Genomic DNA, 15940 nt, shown 5'->3' on the forward strand with positions numbered 1-15940 from the left:
GTGTATTCATCAAGAGAGCATAGTGACTCAATCTATACAACAGTAATGAATGAATAAATATACCCAAAAACAAGTTCCACTTAAAATCTAAAACACATGAGCAGTAATGAATGAATAAATATACCAAAAACAAGTTCCACTTAAAATTTCTCCTTGAATGAATATACCCAGGGAAGAGAAATAAATTCCTCTCACTGTATACATTAGGAGGGCATAGTCCCTCAATCTATATAACCGTAATGAATGAATAAATATACCAAAAACAAGTTCCACTTAAAATCTAAAACACATGACAATTTCCACTTAAAATCTAAAAAGTATGCAGAAAAGAGAGTGAGATGTAACAAAATCCAAACAGGAACAAAACTAGACCTCATCTGAACCCTATCAATCAATTTTCATGTTCATGAGGAATTTCTGTGAAAATCCAATGCAAGAGAGAGAGTGAGAGAGGGTGAACCCTCTTCTTGCTCTCCTTCTGAAAGATTCAAATCAAATGTCCTCCGAGTAGCTCTTTGCATTGTTGAAGGATCAGGAGGGGAGACCTGAGTGCCTGTCCTTGGAGTGGATCTTTCCACTGTTGAAGGATCAGTAGGGGAGACTTGAATCCCTGTCCTCGGAGTCTCTCTTTCAATTGTTGAAGGATGAGGGGAGACTTTAGTGCTTGATACTGCTGTAGAGGAAGACCAACCACAAACACTAGTCTGTGAGCTGACTGTAGGAAGTATATTTTTCACTGCACCTGCTCTCACCCACTCATTGTCATTGGGTTTATTTATCATGTGAGGCGCCGCAATTTGTCCCCAAAAGGGAATCACCATTGGATGGTGTTGTTGCTGCATCACCATAGGCTGATGCGGTTGTTGCTGCATCACCATACGCTGAGAAAGAGTGAGAGAGGTTAAACGCTTATCTTCCTCATCTTCTTCTCCCTCTAAAAGGTTCAAATCAAATGTCTTCGGAGTCGCTTTTTCTTTTGTAAGAGGATCAAGACGGGAAAGTTGAATGTCTGATACTGCTGTAGACGAAGACGAATCACAAACACTAGTTTGTGAGTTGGCTGTAGCAAGTATATTTTTCACTGCACCTGCTCCCACGCATTCACAAACACTAGTCTGTGAGTTGGCTGTAGGAAGTATATTTTTCACTGCACTTGCCCCCACCAACTCATTCTCATTGGGTTTATTTATCATGTGAGACGCCGCAATTTGTCCCCAAAAGGGCATCACCATCGGCTGCGGTTGTTGCTGCATCACCATAGGCTGCGGCTGTTGCTGTTGCTGTAGCTGCATAAGGATAGCGCAGTCTATAAGATTGGTGGGAATGATAGTGGGAATACTAAAACTAGTAGTTGACATACTCATCTTGTGATCGCTAACTCTCTGTACTCCCAATACCTCATTCATATAAATGTTAGTCGAGGGCTTTATTTGTTCAGAGATACTGGCAAACAACTCATTCTTATTGTTGTCGTGATTAGCAGGCGGAGAGGGAGAGGGAGAGGGAGAGGGAGAGGGAGAGAGAGGGAGGCGGAGGGGTAGCGAGTCTCGTAGTGGCGGCGGGGCTGCATCTGTTGCTGTGGGCAGTGTCGAGAGGAAGCGAGGGAGGTGGGAAGTTGGTCTTTGCTGTGTCTCCTTTCAAATTTCTGGCGGCGTTGTCATATGCTCTCGCCGCTTCCTCGGCTGTGGGGAAGGTACCTAGCCATCTGCGTCTTTTAATGGAAGGATCTGTGATTTCAGCCCCGTATTTACCCCACGGTCTCTTTCTCACGCCTCTGTAATTCACTTCCTTTGTACCATTCACATCCGCGGCCACCACCCTCTTGCTACTATCTCTGTCAGTGGGAGCCATTGACGATTTCCTGGTACAAATGGAGTAAGATGATACCGGACCGTTGAACAGACACAGTGCGGCGAAACTGTGTGATAAATCAGCCGCAGGTCCCCTATTCTTATATGTCTTGCAACCCTTAAAAGCCAGAAGACGAATGTTGGCGGTTGTCGTAGACGTGAATAAATAAATAAAGGAAGAAAATGAGGCGAAGCAATGGGCAATGTTGGAGGTCAAAGTCAAATATCGTTTAATTAATGAATCGCGGAGTTCATTAGCCACAATCAATCTCGGGAAAAATGACGTTTCATGGGTTATTTGACGGGTACAAATTTCAGTTATCCATGAAATATAATATTAAAAACTGTTAATTGGAAGATAAAATGCCAAAATGTTGGTTTTCCAAATTCCAAATAGAGGATAAGCATAAAGGGTTTGTATTCCGAATTCGAAAGTGGTCACCAAACAAAGAATTCAAAATCCACAATTTTAATGTCGGGAGAAGGTTTTGAATTTCGTTAAGGATGTGGATTACTCAAAACATGACCTACAAAATTATCAAGTTGTTTTCGCACCGAGTATTACGGATTTTTAATGCACAATTTTATATGGGGAGAAGGTTTTAGGTCCACCTTTGGGGGCTTTGGCCAGGAAGGTTGTCAATTTCGTTAAGGGAGGTGGATTACTCAAAACATAACATACAAAATTATTTGAAGGACTATGCTCTTTTTAAGATAGAAGGGGCATGACCTTGTGGGTTGTTGATGGGCTTATTTTCATTGGACATGGCACATTTGTGAAAGGGTTTATATAATCTTTCACTTCCTAAAAATATTGGCACTTGTTTTTAATTATTAATATTTTAGCGATTAGTTAATAATAAAATTAATGATTGAAATTAATTATAGTATTTATTTATTGGTGATTTATAAAGAAGTTAAGTTTTTCTTTGTTAAATGTTTTTGGGGTTTTGGTACCTTATTTTCTTAGGTTTAAGAAAGATAGTTTTTTAGTTTATTTTTATCTTTTTTTCATAAGCTCATATTCTATTATTAGTTTAGAAAAATATTTACATCTCATACATAAAGATAATCCCTCTAAAACCACACGAAAGGCATAATTTGAGGTTCCACCATATGTCTATCAAAATTTGTTGGGCATACGCACAATATCTCATAAGACTATTACAATAACAAGGTGTTCTACCCATAGACACAAATAATACATAGAGGAAAATACAAATTAAACTCAATTGAAAAGTAGAATGTTATTAGCATTGTAACCATTAAGAATGCCTATGTTAATTTCCTCGCGCTAGAGGATCTAAATCAACTTGAGGAGGTAGATTGTGCAGGAGAATAAATTCCATGCATTGCATGCGCTCATCCATTATTTGGTAGAATAAATGTGATTCCTCCATGTGGAGCACGAGTTCATCCTAAGTGTCATTATGCTCAAATAACACTTTTCCCAATAATTCCTTGAAGAGCCAATAGAGATGAATATTGTAAGGAGATACTGTTTGTGGAGGCCTCTATTCATGTCGGTAACCCAATTGGATATTGATGACCTAACTTCTTCATTGGAGATATATTCTTGTTCCTTAGCCACTTCTTGTTCAATATCATCAATTTCATGTTCCACCACCAGAGAAGTGTCTACTCAATATGTGCGAGCTAAAGCATGCACTCTTGATCTTGAGCATTATTGAGGCTATCTTGACCCTCTACACTCCTCCTTGATAAATTTTGTTGGTGGGTCATGAGGAACAAATAGGGATAGATATCATGTAAAAACCAAGGAGGGATAAGTCAACTCAGAGAGGGGGAAGCGAAAAATTACAGGGAAGAAGAAAGGAGGTGGGATACTCTAGATGCATACCACGGAAAATAGCTCAAAAACCAAAAGAATGCAGTGAAGGTGGGGAGGAAATCTGGGATACCATAGGCTTAAACAATTTATGGCTAAAGCAAGAAACCCTAGAGCTAGGGGTTTTTAGTATGATGGCCACAATATCTACATAAGGTTCCTCTCCTCCTGCATGTGGTGCCTCCCTTATAACCATTTTCTTTCTTTTAGTTTAGAGAGAAGAGCGTTCAATGATGAGAGGATTAGGAATTTCATTTGCAACAAAATTCTCTTGGAATGTTTTCCAGAATAGAATATGGTTCCATGTCTAATTTTGTTTCTCCAACCTATCCCCAATGAGCAGTTTTATTAATCCATGATGAAACAACCTTTTTTTTGCATTAGTAGGATGCTTCTAGACATGAATTTCCATTTTGGTCAATATTTCCCATAGAAAGAAAGACATATTGATTCTCTTCCCTCGAAAATGTAAAAAAAAATGTATGCGCTATAAAAATTTCACAGCATACATTTATTTTTAATTTACAAAATTTTGTACAACTATTAAAACATCCCCCACTATTTCTTTAGCCATGTATGTGGGATGCTCTAACTATAGTAAAAAAAAACTTGAGATTGTAACAAGCATCTATTCCAAATTTTCCTTGTTATCCTCATCCCCTTGAACCAACATTCACGAGTCGAAGGTATCCTGGTGAAGCTTCTATAGACTCCTTAGGGATTGGAAGGACCAAATTTCATATCCTAGATATGTGTCCATTGAGACTCTCAACAAATGGTTTAGTGGCTTTATCATTGTAACCTTGTAATTTCTAGAAAAATTTCATCCAATTTTCTTATTTAAATAACTTCATGCTCTTATATTTCTCCTTGAAGTATTCAACCAAATTTGGCTCTCTTTTAATCACCACACCCCCTTTTATGATGCTTTGTTTTGGAGATCTAGTTCATTGGAATTGGACCACAATTAGAAATGTTAAAGGGAAAATTTGTAGAAGTTATGGGTGGAAGGTGATGGGTGGTTTTGTAGCATCAATATTCATGTACAATCATATTTGGATATGGCACAAATGGAAGGGTAGTAAATTTCTAGCAATATCTAAGATTCACTACTGAAATTGAGTGGTCGAGGTAATGGTTTGTCCTTCCCCCCACATTTGAATCCTTACAAGTGATTCAAATCATACTAAATCATTTGCATATATTTTGATTAATACCAAATAAATAATGAAAATGTGAAAGATTAAGGTGTTTAGTTAGTGAATGTGATTGCATTTTGAAATGGAAAAAACAATGATGATAGGGTAGGGTGTATAGAGGACTAAAGGTGTGCAAAGTAACTTTTTTGATTTTTTTTTTTTTACTTAGTCCCCAAATAAATAATGAAAAATTTAGATAAAATGTTGAACCTTTTAGTGTAGTTTCCCCTTTTACCTTAAGTTTGTATGTGCTCAAATTTTTCCTATTGGAATTCTAAAGTGCTACTAGAATTTTCGAATGAAACTCAAATTTTCCTCTATACATTTGTAGTAGTGGAACATGATTTGAACCAACTATATGCTATGTAGGCCACTGAGTGACGTATTCTTAAAGTTGATCTCATGAATAAAATTTAGAAGCTTGGATCCAACCCTAGCATTCAATTCAAAATTTCTTGTGAAACATCATATGTAGTAATAAGATGCTCCTTTGGATTCCTTGTATATGGATTTTATATATAAGGAGGTTTTTTTAAATCATAAACTAAACACAAGCAAATGATGTTTAAAAGCAAGAGTTACTATAATTCTTAACATAAATGACATACTGGTTCACTCTATAAATAGCTGATATAGAAAATTATGGTAATAACTAATGATTGTAGAGACTAACCATGGAAAGAGCTACTAAATTATCCTTATAACATTTTTTTTAAAGAATAAACCATACCTAAACTTGAATCACGTTGCTATCCTTCTCTTAGGTGAAGGAAAAAATCTAGAAAATACATCAAAGATCTATTCTCTCTCTCTCTCTCTCTCTCTCTCTCTCTTACCCTATGTGATTAAACATTATATAGAGAGGTGGGGTGAATCATTATAATGAAAAATTTTAGTTATTTAAATCCAATCAAACATAATAAAATATCGATCTCGCAAACTCAAAAAGTAAAAAAAGGTATATGTAGAAATCCTTATGAGAAAAAGCCACAATTTCTTTATATGAAATATATTGTCACCACAAGCCTACTATTATATTAATTTGTAGGCACCAACCTAAAGGAGACACCAATTTGCTCCTTTGCTTTGTAGTAACCAACCTGTCGGAGACACCAATACCCTATGTTCCTTTTGTAGACATCAATCTACAGAAGACACTAATCCCTTCTACTTCTTTGTAGGAACCAACCTAAAATATACTCAAATCCCCTATGTTTCTTCATATGCACCAACCTACTAGATACACTTAGTCCCCTCTGTTGCTTTACAGGCACCAACCTATAGGAGACACCAATATTCCCCGTTGCGGCAAATATTTTTAGGAACAAAACTTTTTCACTTAATATGCTTACTTCTTCACACTGTCTATTAGTTACTTCTACTTTCACATGTTTCTTTCATGTTTCTCCCTTCACTAGGCCTATTAGTTACTTCTCCCTTCACTAGGTCTACCTACTGCTTCTTCCTTCTTCGAGTCTACTTCCCCCCCAAAAAAATATTTTGGCTTCCTCCAAAGTACAAACTTGTACAATGTGCCATGTATCTAATTTTACAAAACTAGTCTTGAAATTTATACCATATGTGTTTAGATATCTCTTCTCCATCCCCTCCATATTTCACTATTTGAAGCATCTAAACAGAAAAGTTATGGTGGAAATACCAAGCTGGCCTATTTGAAGTATTTTTTATGAGAATTTAGGAATCCTAACTTCCTTAGACCATATCTCCGAAATTATATGGAACCAAGTTTTGAAATTCTAATCATAGGTTCATGAAGATCATCTATCTATATCCTACAAATTTTATGTTCTAAAACATCCCATAAGAAATGTTATAGAAAAAATACCAATATGATATGTTTGATGATAATTTGGGAAGCCTAACTTCCTTAGACCATATCTCCTAAATTATAGTGAATCGTGGTCTAAAATTTTATGAATGTACACACACACACAACAAAAATTCCAATATGAATCATTTACCCCATAAATCACATTTTTTCCTCCACCTTTAGATTCCAAAAATCACCTGAAAATTTATTCCTCATATCCTCTTTTGACCTCAAATCTCTTCTTCCTTTAATTGATATTCAAATGAACTCATATTCCATTTATTTAAAGTGTTTATACATTCACATATCAGATTAAGTCATAAAAATAGGTGGGTTGACCTGTTTGTACTTTGATTGAGTTATCGTGGAAACATATTTCATATCTCCTCATTCCTAAGAATTAGAGGGACTTCCATATTTTGCTGGAAAGATCTCACAACATTTTTTCTAACCATATTCTGCATGCTCCCATTTGAGATAGGAAATTGGAGTAAAAAATATTTCAAAGACAATGTATCCACATGGGGCATCAAAAGTCCAAAACCAATATTTCCAACAATCTTTATTTTTGAATCTCTATCTAGGACATAAGTAGTCTCCCCTTGTCTTTGACATCAATGAAAACCATATTTCCAACAATATACCCCTTTTTCATTGATGGAAACCCTTAGTCAATTCTATAATAATACTGTAGAAATCCCCCCTATCTGTAATTTTCCATCTTCCTACAACTTCCCTCGCTTTGACGTCAATGGAAAAGGGACGCTCCCTTTGAACTTGTGATTCTCCTTATTTGTAACTCTTCTTCTATCTATAGATTTTCTGAGTGTCTTCAAATATTCCTCTATTTTCAACTTCTCTTAGTGACTGCAACTCTTCCTCTATATGCAACTTCTCTCAGTAACTAAATTTTTCCGTTTTGTATACCATCTCTCCTTATACTTGCATCCTCCCACCTTCACATCAATGGAAAAGGGTTGTTTTTAATTCTAGTTACAATTTCTTCTCCTGAGATGTTATGAACAGAATAATTAATTCTTATGTTTTCTTAATTCTACATTTTGTGCAACTAGGCTTTGTTATGAATCCAGCTCACAAAAATATAGAAAAGATAGATAAATGATTTCAAAATTAGCCTCTTCAAGGGGGCAACCTCCTTTAAATTAAACAAATGAACAATTCTTGGATGACACGTCACACAAATGACAATACCTCCTTCCTATATATAGGAGTGTAAGGGGTTCTAATACAATCAGAGCCTACATAACAATAATATTGTAGGGGCACAACAATAACAATAGTGGGCTTCAATGGGGCATAATAATAACAACATGGGGACTATATGGGCACAATAATATAATAAGGGGGTTGCACTAATAAAAATAAGAGGTTACACTAGTAGTATAGGCACCTAACATGCCCCTCTCCTTCCAAAAGTGTTGTCCTCAATGCTTGAGTGGTTCTGGATGCTTTTGTATAAAATTCTCATCCTCCCATGTGGAATCTTCAGCAGGTAACTTCGTCCACTTGATGAGATACTCTAAAATTGATCGATTTTGTAGCTGTCAATTTCTTGTTTTTGTGACTGCTTCTAGTTCCAATATTATTTTTCCTTCCTCGTCAAGTTCTGGAAATATTGTTTGAACTGGGATATTGTCACCTATAACCTTATTTAAGCATGAAACATGGAAAAATGGGTGCACTTGGGAAGATGCAGGAAGCTCCAATTTGTATGCCATAGTACCAATATTTTGCAGCACTTTATAAGGACCATAGTACTTTGGTAATAATTTATTATCCTTCTTAGCTTTCTTGAGGGACATCTGTTTGTATGGTTGTATTCGTAAAAATACCTAGTCACCTATGCCAAAACTTCTTTCAATATTATGTTGATCTTCCTGTTGTTTCATTCGATTCTACGCGAAAGTGAGGTTATCCTTTTTATTCTTGATATGTCCTTCTATATTGAGAGTTTGAGGAGTGGTAATTCCTACCAATGCATTACAAGATATGGTTAGATTCATTTCTTCTTTACCTCGGGCTGGTTCCTAGTGTGTATCCTCTTCTTTTGATGTTTCTTGGTCCTTTTCTTTGTCCTCTTCACAATCAATGTAAAATAATTTCTTCTCAGCACACTTATGACCTTTAGTGTATTTTCTATCACAATTGTAACAAAGATAATTTTCTCCTTTTTCTTCCAATTTTTGTGGTGTCAACATTGTAGATTGTGGAAGGTTAGGAGCAAAAACACTTCCATCTTTATAATTGTGAGTGGTAGCATTTCTTGTTTCCATAATTTTTCTTTCCATTTTTCTTGCCAACCTAAATGCCTTCTCCAATGAATCAGATTCCCAAAGACGAACATCATGTTGAATGTTATCCTTTAAAGTCCCTATGAAGACATTAATCCTCTGCTTCTCAGGAATATCATTTACTCTTATATTCAATTTTTGGAAGTCCTCAATGTGCTCTCCCATTGAACCCTTTTGTTTGATATTTATCAATTTCCTAAGAAAGGTGTTGCTCTTTGTATACTCATAATGTGTTATCATTTCCTCCGTGAAAATTGATGAGGTGACAAGGGTTTTATCAGAACAAATCCATTTATACCATAAAAATTGATTGGGTTCTAAATATAAAGATGCAATATGTACCTTTTGTAATAGTTTCACATCATGCAAATCAAAATATTTCTCCATCTGTGGTATCCATGTTATGGGATCTTTACCATCAAATATCCTCATATCGATATTTGGAATATGGTGGGTATTCAATACAAGGTTAGATTCTATGAAATCATTATTAACATTTGTTTTTTTCTCATCATGAGTTTCCTCTACTACCTTTTTGTCATTAGGAGGACTTTTTTGTAGTAGCTTTGTCCCACCTTCCTTCAAACCTTCCATGTATTCCTTCAAATATTCCATGCCTTTCTTCAAATATGCTTCCCTACCATCAATATTAGCTTCCATGGCACCTATAAAACTATTTATATTAGCTTTGATCACATTCTTCAAATCATCCATCCAATTTTGCTTACTAGGTGTTTCTATTTTCTTGATTCAAGTCAATCTTTTTATTTCTTTTAGGAGCTCGATCTTGAATCTGTTGTATCTTTGAAATTTTAGATCTCCAAGGTTTGCAATTGTGACCTACATTATCCCTATGCATCCTTTTTCCAATTCCACCAATCTGATCGAAATTGGATTCTCCAAGAAAGAGTTATTTCCAATCTCCGAGGATGACCTAATTATATACTTTTTTAGTAGAGCTAACTTGTACGAAGTTCCATGTGTCAATATTTCGACCTTCGGACCTGAAAACACTAGACAAAAAACTAAGGTCTGTCCTCTTTCTATAACCTCTGACGAAATTTCAATCTGATGCTCAAACAAAAAGTTATGACGATTTTCCCAATGTCACCTATTTGGGATGTAATTCATAATCTTGAAAAAACCCTAGCTTCCTCGAATCATATCTCTAAAAATATAGTGAGACAAGATATTAAATTCAGACCTAAGATTTATCACAATTTTGGCTCAAATGGGTTTTAATTTCAGCTTCTGAAACATTATATAAAAGTATTATTGCAACAATTCCATGATGACCTGTTTAGAGCAACGAAACCCTAGAATCCAAAGCTTTGATAGCAAATGTTATGAAACCAGCTCACAAAAGGATAGAAAAGATAGATAAATGACTTAAAAATCAGCCTCTTCAAGGGGGAAACCTCATTTACATTACACAAATGAAAAATTATTGGACGATAAAAATGACAAGACCTCCTTTCTATATATAGGAGTCTGAGGGGTTCCAATACAATGAGAGTCTACATAACAATAATATTGTAGAGGCACGACAATAATAATAGTGGGCTTCTATGGGGCATAATAATAACAACATGTGGACTATATGGGCACAATAATAGAATAAGTGGGTTGCACTAATAATAATAAGGTGTTACACTAGTAGTATAGGGGCCTAATAGGTTCACCCTAGCAAGGTTGTGCCTATCTATCCTTCTATGCAACATTTTCTCTTCTATAATTCTTCTCTTGAGACTATTGCCCCTGTTTTTGAAAATACTTATACGTATTATTTTTGGGACTCCTCTCCTTCAGATTATGCTTCATTCTTTCTACAACTTAACTCTTTTGACATGAATGGGTTGCTCACCCTAAACTTAGCCTTCTCCTTATTCACAACTCTCTCATTTTTCTTTTCTTGCCAATTTAATTTCACCATTCACTTGTTGGGTGTGTTTTATATTCTTTCCACAACTAGTCACATGTGCGGGGGGGCATAAACCCCCCCGTGTCGAGGGATTTGCAACGTTCAAGGCACCGCCTCGAATTCTTTTTGGGACATTATAATAGGTGGGAAAACCTACCTATGGTTTTGTGCATGGGTTTTGCACATGGTTTTAGGCATGATGGTTTTTTCCCATGATATTTTGTAGATCCAGTGAAGGGAACTACGGTTATGATTATTTTCTTTCAATGTTACAATACATACATACATACATACATACATACATACATACATACATACATACATACATACATACATACATACATACATACATACATACATACATACATATATATATATATATATATATATATATATATATATATATATATAGATATGTATGTATGTATGTATGTATTGTAACATTGAAAGAAAATAATGAAAAATCATTCTCCTAGTACTGATTTTGGGATCCCGGGGAAAATATTTGTGTATTTGTTTTATGTTCTCACCATTGTATATTTTATATTTTAATATCATTTTCATGTAATTGTTGTAATGGGTTAAAACCTACATCAATTCAATTTTAGCTACTAATGGATATCTTGCAAACCTTCCATTCCATCGACCTTCTTCTGTACCTCACTCTCAAAAGTTCCCATATTTTCAATTTGGATTAAGATGTTGCAGGACCTCTCAGTTGTATTTTACTTATAATATAAGAGATATAACACTCTCATACGAAAATATTCTCGTTTCCATTTATTAAGGACATATACATTTTCTGAAGTCCTAGTTACTTTTGCCACCAATATTTGAGAGCCTTCCTTCCTGTTTTTACAACCTTTAGAATAAAATATGACCTCATGTCCTTTATCAACTATTTGACTTACTCCTATAATATTTTTCTTTAAATATTTAATAAATAGGACATCTTGAGTTTTAACTTTTCCATTATAAAGGTTATCTATTCTTTTGCCCATTATTCTAGTTGATGTATTATCTCAAAGGGTGACACTACCACTTTTGACTTCCTTTAGAGAGAGATTTTCTTTGACCTCTTGTTAAGTGGCGTGAAGATCAACTATCTATATTCCATTGACATAATTTGTTTTGAGCACATAGTGCTCAATCATATTCTTGTTGTTTTCGTTACTTCCTTCTCCATACCTTTGTTCTTTGATGAGTCTATTTCTAACAATATACTCTTGTCTACTTTGATTTGGAGGCCTTAGTTTATTGCTTCTACAATCATGAGCTTTGTGCCCAAAATTATTGCACTTGAAACATTTAACATGATCTAATAAGAAGGAAAATGAATTGTAATTTTCAACAACATTCTCATTAAAACTTCTGGGATTGTTTCACAAAACCGTTCCTTGAGATATTCTATGATATCCTACTTCTATTCCTTATATACTCATTTCTTACATAGGCTTTGCAATATATTTCCTTATGACCACATTTATTACATGAGAAGTAATAACCATAAAATAATTTTTGAAACCTAGATGTGAACAACCTTCTTGGTGGAGCAAATTCTTCCTAATCCATTCCTAGGTCTAGTATGGTCTTCAGTTTATTTCCTGCTATGTTTGTGTTGTTGATAGGGTCATGTCACTATTGATCCTTATAATCATTTTTTGTTATATTTTCATTGTCACTAGATCCTTTGAGAACAATGGCATATCTTTTAGGTTTTTCTTATTCTAGTGTCCTTGAGCTTGATTCTCCTTTGAACATATCATGATCTTATTTATAACCAAGACCTATTTAATAGAGTGATATATCTAGTAGTTGAGAATGTTGTCTAATGATTTAGTCCCATTTTCAAACTTTAAGTGCAGTTTCAACTAAGAATTTTCCTTCTCCACATCCTTTCTTAAGGATATAACCTCTGCTCATATCTTATCATAGTTTCTTTCCTTTTCTTTCAACTAAATTATCAATATATACTCTATTTGTTTTCCTCTTATAGTTCTATATTTAAGAGGATGATTGATGGTTCATAAAAATCATGATCTTCCTTTTCATATTTATGTAATAGATACTTCATCTTTTTATTCCTTAGTATATGTATTTTTGTTTATTTTAAGGTGCTAATAAGTTCTCCCTCAAGATTTACCTCGTCATCAACATATTCTTCTTCTGAATATGATATATGATTCTCTAAGGCCATGAATATGAATGATTTTTTATCATCATCGGATGTACATCGCTATCTTTTGATGAGCTTCCATCTTCCTTGGAATACAAACTTCTCTTCTTGAGAGATCTTCCCTTCTTATTTTTATGAAAGTTGCCTCTATCTCTACATTCTATTTCAACATCACTATCTTCCATTTTTTGCACATGGTAATTTAGAAGAATAATGAACTATTATACCACACTCAAAACAGTTGAATAATGTCTTACCTTTATATTTATCACATCCTCTTTTCATCCTTCTCACAAATTTAGCTTGTTCTTTGTCTGATTTAGAGTTGAAATGATTATGATCCTTGTGTCCTTTTGTTTTCTTTAATTCTTTTAAGGATTCTTCCTCTAATTTGGAATTTTTTTTTCCTTTTATCATCTCATATGAGGTGAGGATTCCATCTAGTTCATCCATATTCATGTATTCCAGTTATTTAATTTCTTTGATAGCTAAAAACTTTGGACTAAACCTCAATGGAAGAGATCTCAACACTTTCTAAACAATAACTAGTTATTCAAACTTTCCACATAATCCTCTAATAATGTTCACTACTTCATCTACTTGAAAGAAAAAAAACCTATAATGTTTTCTTCATCAGTCATCTTTAAACTTTCAAATTGCATGCTATGAGTTTGAAGTTTAGTCCTCTTTTCCTTTTCATCTCCTTCATAGGTTATGTTGATGATGTTGTAACCATAAACATGTCAAGGGATCTCCCCAGTAAGAAGTCCCAACTATACCTCAAACCGTTTGGTGTAGGAGTCCCAACAATGTGTCATTCGGTATCGCCTTGACCGTGGTTTAGCACAGAGGAAAGTAAGATGTCCCTATTGGTAGAAAGGGTGTGACATATGCAGTAAGTCAAGGAAAGTGCATGAGAGGTTATAACACACGGAGGGTGAGGTTAGTGCACCCCTTGGAAACCTGTGATAGCATGAAGTTAATAAAGGAGCACACGAGCAAAGATGCACCACAACATGGAAGGCAAGTTAGCTAGCAATACAAAGTGATGGTTAAACTAACAACACATTTCAGTAAGATTCATACGTACATATATAGAAAATAGCTACATGTGCATGCGTAAGAAAACATATAGATATGTCATTTAGAGTAAACAGATAGCTGAAATATGATACAACATATGCATGAAACGTGCTGGATCTGTTATATTAAGAAGTGTAAGTTCCAGTCATACAATACATCCATGACAAACCACTAGTTCTAATAGTGGAACGTTACAGTCACTACCGCTTGCTCCTCCAAAGAGATATACTAGCTTAGAGCAGTGGAGAAGCCAAGGCTCATTACAAGACTGTCCAAGATTTCTCTAAGATGCTCCTATTGGAAGCTTGGTTAACCAAAATCCTTTGTAATTAGTTATGAGGGAATATTTATAGCAAAGGGTGGGGTGACCCTTGAAATTCCTCTGTTTGACCATTCATCTACCCTCATAACTCTTCAACTACTCTATGACAGTTATGTTCAACTATTGACACTTGAAATTCCACTTGAGAAGATGTTACATTACAATGCACGTGCCTATGTGAGACAAAATGGCTTGAGCAAGACATGCAAGACATCACTGACACTTAGACCATTATGGCGAGACAAACTCTTTGACATCCTTGTGATGGTCAAAGATTGTGAGCTAATGCCAATCTTCGTCATCCATGATGGTGTCCATGTGCTCAACGGTGACATCTTGATGAAGCATACTCTTTCCTTCATTACATCCAAGTGCACTGATATGGCTCCTTCGTCCAACTCATCTGATAACATGCACATGGTCGTCCTGGGTGCGATTGGATCAGAAACATGTTGATGCATAGTGTCTACACTGATCTCCAAGCATGCTCTCATGGTCATACACATCAACTTGTTGAAATACATGTACAAATCTAGTCAGACTTTCTTCTTGTCTTCGCCTCGGTGAGTGTGACAAATGGGTGGGATTGCATGCGTGCACATAATGACATGCATGATGCTACATTCCCTTGCATGTGATCAACAACACTACTCACCTTGTTTGATTCATGCTAGCTACTGGGATGGCTCTATAACTTGTACAGTCGCAGTTTCATCCGTTTGTGCATGTTGTGCCCCCTATTGTACATGTTCCTATTGTAACTCATTCTCTCATCTATGCAACTCCTGTTCTTCCTTGAGTTCCTACTTCAGCACATGCAACTTATTCTTTGTTCCTTTTTCGGCCTTCGCGCGGTCTTCGTGTCACGTTTTCACCTCATAGCCTCAATCTCCAAAGCTGATTTTCATCATGAGTGGATCTACTTTGAACTTGCAACTTGGCTCTATCTCTATGCTATCAACAACCTTCCTCTTGCATTCATCACGTGTTGGCATGATGCCTTCTATTACTGTTGATGGTGCTACTCGTTGTGATGTTGTTTCCATTCATCTTGATATCCTTGTCCATGAACAACTTGATGTCTTTGCGGATAGGCAAGTTCATAGACACTTGATCGACTGCATCCCTAGATGCCCTCTTAACGGTGTCTTTGAGTCTGCTCTCCTGGAATTCATTCTACCTGTGATGTTGGGAGGTGGATGAAAACTTGTGATTCTTGGAGACATAGAAGCACTCATGGCAAAAAAAAATTCAGTCAAAAACCAAAAAAACTTGAAGACTGACTTGCAACATACCAGTGTGATTGATCGTGAAGGTTGCAAAATTTCCAGCAGGAGGTTGGGAGACTGACTGCCAAAACTGTGCAAGGCACATTTCAGGCTATGGGGAAGTTGAAT

The 15940-nt window shown here is 35.5% G+C and overlaps 1 protein-coding gene across 1 annotated transcript; it reads right to left on the minus strand.

Annotated features, from left to right (window-relative positions):
* Positions 1-1476: 1476 nt before the first annotated feature.
* Positions 1477-1851, minus strand: LOC149218294 (ethylene-responsive transcription factor 4-like). Its single transcript, XM_089386521.1, has one exon. The coding sequence runs from the start codon at positions 1849-1851 to the stop codon at positions 1477-1479; it is 375 nt and encodes a 124-aa protein (XP_089242647.1).
* Between the last annotated feature and the right edge of the window lie 14089 nt (positions 1852-15940).

Source organism: Pinus tabuliformis, chromosome Q (genome assembly GCF_031772625.1).
Source record: "Pinus tabuliformis cultivar Carrire ecotype Pingquan chromosome Q, CPIR1, whole genome shotgun sequence".
Taxonomy (NCBI): domain Eukaryota; kingdom Viridiplantae; phylum Streptophyta; class Pinopsida; order Pinales; family Pinaceae; genus Pinus; species Pinus tabuliformis.

Coding starts and splice junctions, on each gene's coding strand:
- LOC149218294 (XM_089386521.1), bottom strand. CDS start 1,851: ATGGCTCCCACTGACAGAGATAGTAGCAAGAGGGTGGTGGCCGCGGAT.